The following is an 8988-nucleotide window of genomic DNA, read 5'->3' on the forward strand; positions in this document are numbered from 1 at the left end:
CAACACAGAAACCCTAGCCTATGAACTTGGGTCAAAAAGGAGCAAATGAGATTGGCCAGCAAGTCATGTCCCAAGATCAAAGCAAATGCCCAGTACATTGGTCCTGGGTCTTACTGGCAGCTGAGACTCCCAGAAAGTCACAGCAATTGTCACTAAGGCTCTAGGTCTGGAAGGATGATATCAAGCTCCCCAGACAGGGGACCAGTAGACCTAACTTGTTAGTGGATATAATGAAGAGCATGGCCTTGGAATCCCACATACCTGATTTGGATCAGCTTAGCCATTAGGTCAGGTCATTTAACCTTTCAGATTTGTTTTATCTCAAAAATGGGGATACTACCACCTTACAGGATAGTTATGGAGATCAGAGATAATAGATGCATGAGAAATGGTGCTCAGTGGTGTTTGATGGCAACTTTAACTATTAGGGAGTGTGCCAATTCATACATGCAAGTTTGGGTGACTATATGTTTAAAATATCTTGTATGCAGATTTTCAAGGAGCAGGAAAATGTATATGCAATAAAAGTGCTTTGTAGAATACAAAAACATTAATTCAAAGGGATACATGCACCCCTGTTTATGGCAGCATTATTTACAACAGCCAAATTATGGAAACAGCCCACATGTCCATCAACTGATGAATGGATAAAGATGTGGTGTACAGACAATGGAATATTATTCAGTCATAAAAAAGAATGAAATCTTGCCATATGTAACAACATGGATGGAGCTAGAGATATAATGCTAAGTGAAATAAGTCAGTTGGAGAAAGACAAATACCATAATGATTTCACTCATATGTGGAATTTCAGAAACAAAACAAATGAGCAAAGGGGAAAGAAAAGAGAGACAAAGCAAGAAACAGACTCTTAACTATAGAAAACTGGTTACCAGAGGGGAAGGGGGGGCGGAATGGATGAAACCGGTTAAGGGGATTAAGGAGTGCACTTGTGATGAGCACTGGGTCATTAAAATAAAAGTTTTTTTAAAAAGTACTTTGTAAACTGTAGTATCCTACATATGTCAGGGAATTGTTTGGGAAGTCTTTTATAGTTGGAAAAAATACAGGCTTTGGATTTAGGCAGAAGTAGGTTCAGTTCCTGACCCTGCCATTTACTTGCCAAGTAATCTCGAGTAAGTCACTTCCTGTCTGCCTGTTTCTCCAACTGTCATATGTGGGTGATTCTTACTTCCCAGGGTTACGTGAGAATTCAACATGATGAGTATAAAGCTCCTAGCACATCCCTTCCTGGGTGGGTGGCAGGATCCCATGTGATAGGTCAGGTTATGGGTGGTGTCAGAATCATATTCTGGCAATTAGCTACAATGAAGAAGTCCCCTCACTCTGGAAGAGCAGGACCTGATTGGCAAAAGATGTAGAGTGGGGTCTTCTGTATTTGTTGGAGGAAATCTGGGTGAACATTAAACTGCCATGCAGAAAACACTGAAATCCGCCATGTGGAGCCAGGCTTAAACCAGGAGAGCACGAAGCTGGGAGGACCCCTGCCAAGCTGTCCCAGCCTTGGGAACTAAACTATTGCCACTAAAGGCAAAGACTGCCATTGTGGGTTCATCCCAGCCCTCACCCCCTGCTCCCCAACACTATCATTCTTCCTAAACACAAGGAAGTACCAATCAAGAATCTAAAGGAGAAAAGGTTCTCAGACTTGGCACTGACTTCCCACAGAGCGAATGGTGCGGGGCCACATCAAGAAGCCATCCTAGCTCCCCCTTCCAGGGACTCACTTGGTCCCAGGCCAGCCCCCCGAAGTGGCTCCTCCTTCTGGAGCCACTAGGTGCAAGCAATGGAAAGGGCACCAGCTCCGAATCAAGGGAGGCCCAAGTGTGAACTCTGGCCCCACCACAGCCCTGCTTTGTGACTTCACATCTCCTCACTTGTGCCCTCATCTTATTCCCTTGAGGGCTGCTGCGCCAGCTCAAGGAGACAAAGATGTAAATGTGACCCGTGACAGCAGATGTGGATGCTCACTGTTCTTTCTTTCCTCTTGTCTTCCTCCTCAAAGGCCCCAGAAACTCAGCCTGCTTTCCTCTGCTTTTCAGAGCAGCCACCCAGTCTTCCTGGGATCCAGCCCCCTTGCAGGGAGGCTGCAGTGCAACCAGCTCCCCAGCTCCCACTTCCTTGATGCCCCAAATAAGTACACAGGTCCTTTTCATTGAAGGGTTTTACTGCGAATCACAGATGCAGGTTAGGGTGGGGGAACAAGTCACAAACGTGGGGGACTGTGAAGGTCCCTGGATCGTGGCTCCCTGAGGGCTTCCCTTTCGTTCCTAAGGCAGGACCAGACCTCTTCTCCAGGCTGAGGAGGCCCCTTCCATTGGGAAGGCAGCTCCTCCCAGCGCAGGTGGGGCACAGCAGATGGGAACTGAGAGCCACCACAATACGCCCTAAGCAGTTCATCTACGATTTGGAGGACCTTCAGACAGTGATTGCCCACCTCACAGGTACTTCCTCAAAGGCCAGGGGATGGTTGCCCTAATGATACGGGCATGTGCTAAGCCTACCCTACTTCTCTTTCCTCCCAAGGAGATGAAGCCAAGACCGGATCCTCCAAACTTTCCAAGGCAAGAAATTGGCCCGGAAAGCGGCAAGGATTCTTACTCAAGAGTCCCTTCTCAGAACTTTCCAGAGATCCTGGCTTCAGAGGCAACAGGAAATCATTCTCCAAAGTGGGATGAAGGGCTTGAGGTCAAGGGGGCAGCAGCAGATCCTAGAGATCTTCCTACATGAGGCTGGGGTCTCTCCGCCTCTCTCCCTCATCGTCCTTCAGCTGGAGTCTTTCCCAGCCTGCTCTCCCATGTGTGTTTTCTGGTGGCGGATGAGGTTTGAGCTCCGGGAGAAGTGTTTCCCGCACAGAGTGCACCAGTAGGGCTTCTCCCCTCTGTGGGTCCTCTGGTGTGCTCCAAAGTTGGAGATGTCGCTGAAGGTCCGCCCACACTCGGCGCACTCATAGGGCCTCTCGCCTGTGTGCGTGCGGTGGTGCACGCCAAAGCTGGAGCTGTTGCTGAAGCTCTTCCCGCACTCACAGCAGATGTAGGGCGCTGGCTCCAAGTGGGTCCGATGGTGCACCGCCAGCGTGGCGCTCTGGCTGAAGCTCTTGCCACAGATGTCACAGCGGTACGGCCGCTTGCCCAGGTGGTCTTGCTGGTGCGTGGTGAGGTCCGAGCGCCGCCGGAAGCTCTCCTGACACTTGGGACATTTGTAGTGCTTCTCTTCTAGGTGGATCCGCTCGTGCCGGATGCGATTGGAGCTCCTCGAGAAGCTCTTGCCACATTCGGAACACTTGTAAGGCTTCTCGCCCGTGTGGATGCGCTGGTGTGTTCTCAGGTTGGAGGTATTATTGAAGGTTTTCCCACACTGGGCACATATGAAGGGCTTCTCGTCGGTCTCGGGCCTCGGGTGAGCCGTGGGGTCCCCGGGCTCTCCCGTGGGGACAGTGACTTTCTGCCATGGCTTTTTGGGATGAATCTCTTGCGGACCCTCCAATGGGCTCTCCTGCCCGTGCTCTTTCTCCCCATCTGGGATCCGAAAACCCTCTGAGTCATCCACTCTCCACGGCTTACCCCATTCCCCTTCCTCAGGCAGGTGCTGTTCCGGATTCTGGTCCTTCTCACTGCCCATTTCTGAACCCTGAGAATGAACACAAATGGCCAACACCTTTATTCCTGGGGTCTGGCTCCACCACAGGGAAACTTTGTTCTGGCTGAAGGGGTGTACCCCTTCCCCATGGAACCATCCATGAGAAATGACCTCAATTATCGGGAATACTTGGAGAGAATGCCTTTACTTAATAACTCTCAAGTGACAAACTTCCACAGATTGATTATTTATTTATTTATTTATTTATTTATTTATAAAGATTTTATTTATTTATTTGAGAGAGAGAGAATGAGAGATAGAGAGCACGAGAGGGAAGAGGGTCAGAGGGAGAAGCAGACTCCCTGCTGAGCAGGGAGCCTGATGCGGGACTCAATCCCGGGACTCCAGGATCATGACCTGAGCCGAAGGCAGTCGCTTAACCGACTGAGCCACCCTGGCGCCCCTTCCACAGATATTTAAAGCTACCCATCAGAGTAAAAAGAAGGCATCACTTTTGTCCCCTCCCAACAGATAGTTGTGCAGTGTGAATAATGGCACTTTTCTTCATACCACTAAACAATGACAGTCTAGACTTGAATTTGTGTGCAGCTAAAGGAGCTTCCGGTTGAGGACGATTCCATTTCTCTGCCTAACTCTAAGCTAACTGAAACTCCTTTTATTTTTAATCTTTTTTGAAAAACCTTCCTTAAAAGTATCCATTTGCCTGCTTTCAAAATGAACAGAACCTCTCATTCTTGAGGCTCTCCCAGTTGTTTAAATTCTCTTAAATGTTCCGCCACTCTTCCCTTCCCCAGACCGCAGCCTAGCCTAACAACTAGGGGTAACATCGGGGCCCTCCACAACCCACTGAGGGGACTGGGCTATGTCTGCTGATTGGTCAATATCTACTTCCACTCTCCAACACCATGCACAGCCACATGCACACCACTTCACACACACACTCACACAGCCATTCTCACATACCAGCCACACTCAACCATATGCTCACACCATACACTCATACCATAGTCACACATACACAGCCACACACGGACACATACACACACATACCACACACTCACATACACTTATAGAAACAGTCACACACATCACATATACACACACAGCCCTTCCATTTAGCCACGTATGTGGCTACACAATCACATACAGCTATATCCGTACCCCACACAAAATCACACACACACACACACACACACACACACACACACACACACACACGCCACCTACAAAGACTCGGAGACACAAACCACATTCTCTCCCCCACACACAGCTACACGTACACACTGCCAACTTAGGCAAACATCAATAAATGCTTGCTGGGCGACACAGACTCTGAGCTCCTACAGCCCGGGACAGGCAACAAGGGGATGAAGTACTTCCGGGCCAGTGTAGGTGGTGTTTCCTCTGGGCCCTGAGGCAATAATGTCAGGGAAGGCCCGGTGGGCACATGCAGATGCTGTGCAGTGACGCGAACAAGAGACGAGGGGCAGAAGCATAGGCTGTGACAGGCCAGCGAGGGGAGAACATGACAGAATTCCTTCAGGTCAGCAAGTATTTCTGGAACACACAAGAGCAGTCACAGAAATGGCACTGACTACACTTTGGGCTGGATCCCGACAGCAACACACGCTACACAACTGTGCAAATCGTTCAAGCCCTCTGAGCCTCGACTCCCACATTGCTAACACCACAATGCCCGTCTATACTGCAAGACCCTGTGGCAGAGGAGATGCCCCCAGTGTGCTCAGGGTGCTTGTGGCTCGTACGAGTAATGCAGCAAATGACAGCTGCTATGACCACTGTGGAGGACACTGTATCCTAGCCCTGCACAGATTACAAGAATGAAAAAGATCCCTTATGTGATCTTGTTAGAAAAGAAAAAAAATTTTGTACAAGAAAAAAAAATGGTATGAGGCTCTGTATCACGTAAAACGTGAAATACTGACAGAGCCGCAAATCTTTGAGTGGAGGCCAGCAAATTTTTCTGGGAAGGGCCAGGCAGTAAATATTTAGTAAATATCTGGGACCACAGGCTCTCTGTTGCAACCACTCAGCTCTGCCCTCTTATCATAAAAGCAGCCACAGACAATACATAAAGGAATGAGTGTGGCTGTGTTCCAATAAAACTTTATTTAAAACAAAGGGAGGTGAACTACAGTTTACCAATCCCTGTTAGAGAGTGTTTCTTGAAGAATCTAGGTAAGAGACATGAAGGAGGCTTGCTTCACTTTCAAAAAATGCAAGTAAACATCAGAAACAATTTATTCCTTGAGACTTACTCACTGTTTCCTGACAATCCTTTTAAAAATCACAACCCCATTCTCACACTCCCAGTCCTCCTGCCCCACGGCACTTCTCACCTGCTAACATTCTATTTATTTCTTATGTCTCTTATTTAGTGTCTGCCTCCCCCTGCTAAAACGTAAGTCCCATGAGGGACAGGGTCTTTGTTTTCTAATGTAACCCAAATTCCTCAAGTAGTGACAGTCATTTATAGCAGATCTTTAGTATAAATATTCGTTGAATGAGCTGAGTGAAGGGCAGGCCTGTCTCCAGAACCCATTTCATGCTTATTTGTGGCTGTCTCACCCACTGTTCCTCAGGAATCTGCCCACTCTTCCACCTTTAGGCACCCAGAGAATCTTGTACGTACTTGCTTTTACAGTGATTTGCAATGATCTTTTCACATATCTGTTTCCACTAGCAGTTAATAAGCAATTTGAGGGCAGAGACTGGGTCATTTTGGCAATCTCTCCCCAGCACGAGGCACTGCTTAAATGTTTTCTGAATGGATGAGTCAATGGATATGATCTGAATTCAGTCCCCAGCCCTGCCCACCCCACCTAGGGCTCCAGTACCTCTCTCTATGCAGGGGGCCACCTGGCCCCCTCTCACATCCAATCCTGTTATTCTAAGAGCCTGCAATATACCAGGCTCTGAGTCTACTCAGGACTGAATGCTGGATCAAAATAAGAGCAAAAAGATTTAGGATTATGATTATTACCCTCAGTTTATGGCACAGTGCAGGGAAATAGGCCATGAACTCCAGAAACTGGCATAGAGGGTAGAAGATTCAGTTCTGGGGGGTCAGGAACTGTGCCTTAGTCATCTTTGTATCCACTCCTCAATGCCTCACACAGCACCTGGCATATTACACAGGAACCAATAATAATAAACATTTTTGAAGCTCATACTAAGTGCTAGGCCCTGGACTGAACACTATATGCAAATCATGTCATTTCATTTTCACAACTTATTTTAGAGATGAGGAAACTGAAGCTCAGAGAAATGGTAACTTGCCCCAGGGCACACAGCAAGTGAGTGGCAGAACTGGGACCTATGCCCATCACTCCAAAACCAGTGCTTTTAAGCATGACACTAGTAAAGGACAGAAGAGGGAGGAAGACAGGGAGGGAGCAGGGAAGGGAGATAGGAGACCTGGGGGGGGGGGGCAGTGAAGGGAAGGAGGAAGGAATAAGAACAGTGCCAGCCAGGTGAGTTCAAATGACACAGGCGTGTCTCCCTGAAGAGATCAGGGATGCGCAGCTGCATGGATAAGGCGGTATCTGAGTTAGGACTTTGCAGGATGGGTGAGCAAGATTGGGACTTGCAGAGATGGGGAGCCCGCTATCTACTGAGAACACAGTGGCAGGTAAAGTACAGAAGCACTTTCATGTCACATTTCAAGGATTTGGGGAGAGAAGGGCCCACTGGGCTTGCTTTCCCAGGAGGCTCAGAGGTACCGGGAGGACCAAGGGTGGAAGGGATTGGGGCAGTGGAAAAGCGGCCAGGGCTAAGAAGTAAAAGCCAAGAAGACAGGGCTGGTGATCACAGATGCTGAAGGTCCAAGGCCTGGGTTAGAGTGAAGGGGCCAAGCTGGAAAGTGGTCTGAAGAGCCAAAGTTCGGGGTCTTTGGGGTCAAGTTAAGGGGTAGGGGGTGGGGGATGATGCAGAGAGAGGAGCTTATTTTAGAAAGACCAGGGACAAGGTGTTGAAGAACAGGGGACTGTACCGGGCAGCTGCATAACGGGTCGGAGAGAGGGGACGAAAGAGGTCAGAGGGTCCGGAGGAGGTGGGCAGGGGAGAGGAGGCGCGGGCTGCAATCAGAGGTGTCGGGACCGCGGCCCAAGAGGCCGGGTTGTGAGTAGCACGGAGAAGCCGACGGCGGAGTCTAGGAAACGCGCGTCCTAGAGCATAGGTCTGGGTTTTGAGTAGCCGGATGGCTTGGGAGGGAGGGATGAGAGAGGGGGAGGGGCTGGCCCCCAAGGTATGGTCGGTGCCGGGGGTGGGGGGGACCTGGACTGAAAGGCCAACCGGAGGGCCTGTGGGGAGGGGATAGGGCAGCCTCCTGGCCGCGCGGGCCAGGGGCGGGGGCCGGGGGTCGGGGCGAGGGGACCCACTGGGTCCCATTTGCTCCCCGCCGGATCCAGGGAGCAAAGCCACAGCCTCTAACTCCCCGGAGGGAGGGAGGGGGCCACGTTCAGGGTTCCCCGCGAAGCCGTCTCCACCTCCCCCCGCGACCTCGGGCCCAACCCGGACCCACCTCGCTCCCGCCGCTCCGTCAGGGACAGCGCCGCCTCGGTGGGCCGGGGGAGGAGCCGGAGCCGGAACCCAGAAAGGACCCGCCCTACCTCTCCAGGATTGGTTCCTGAGGGGGATCCTTCCTTCCCACTGGCTATGTTGGCTGCCACAACGCAAGAAACCCAGGCGGAGCCGCCAATAAGCTTTGGCCTCGGGCAAGGCCTGCTGGGAGTTGTAGTCCTGAGGAAGAGCGTAGCGTCGGAGAAGGAATTTGCGAAGTTTAGAACTGAGTAGCCGAGACTGAGTTCCCTTACAAGGTGCTCGGATTTCCTTCTACGTTCACGCGTTAAAAGACCAAGGTGCGGGGCCACTGGTCTGGCCAGCAGTAGAATACGTAGAGGTAACGTGCATGACCCCCAAGGGATCATGAACTCAGTTTCTTCTTTACTTTGAGTAGGTGGCCCTTGACGATCCTGTAGACATCCCGTGAAGCCTTGAGTCGCGCGCTTTACTTGAGGTTTATAATTAAAAGTCAAAAGATTGTAGAACTAGAAGGGAGATTAAAGATCAACTAACCCAATCCGTTTGTCAGAGAAACTAAACGTTCCCCGTATGAGGCGCTGCCTCTGGGTTCCCCAACGCTTCTGCACAGGGATTTTTCTGCGTCCTACCTGGATAAAGCTGACCGCCATTCATCAAGCCGGCACAATAAGACTTCTAAGGTATATCCAGGGTGAAGGTTTTTTCCCCCCAAGTTTTAGTTAATAAAAAAAAAAAAAGTCTAATAGAATATTCTCATACCTGCACGGTATTTCAGCGCAAAGAGCAAAGAATATTGTCTTCAGA

General features: G+C 50.0%; 1 protein-coding gene across 1 annotated transcript; it reads right to left on the reverse strand.

The window, feature by feature from the left end:
• Positions 1–2170: 2170 nt before the first annotated feature.
• On the reverse strand, positions 2171–8217 carry ZNF691 (zinc finger protein 691). Its single transcript, XM_025857148.2, has 2 exons — positions 8165–8217; positions 2171–3651 (listed from the first exon to the last, which is right to left on the reverse strand). The coding sequence occupies exon 2, from the start codon at positions 3640–3642 to the stop codon at positions 2788–2790; it is 855 nt and encodes a 284-aa protein (XP_025712933.1). The 5' UTR covers positions 3643–3651; positions 8165–8217; the 3' UTR covers positions 2171–2787.
• Positions 8218–8988: the final 771 nt, after the last annotated feature.

Source organism: Callorhinus ursinus, unplaced genomic scaffold (genome assembly GCF_003265705.2).
Source record: "Callorhinus ursinus isolate GAN/ISIS: 27379988/994484 unplaced genomic scaffold, GSC_fseal_2.0 scaffold18, whole genome shotgun sequence".
Classification (NCBI taxonomy): Eukaryota; Metazoa; Chordata; class Mammalia; order Carnivora; family Otariidae; genus Callorhinus; species Callorhinus ursinus.

Bases quoted from the DNA above. Each gene is read 5' to 3' on its own strand.
- ZNF691 (XM_025857148.2), bottom strand. From the start codon at position 3,642: ATGGGCAGTGAGAAGGACCAGAATCCGGAACAGCACCTGCCTGAGGAA.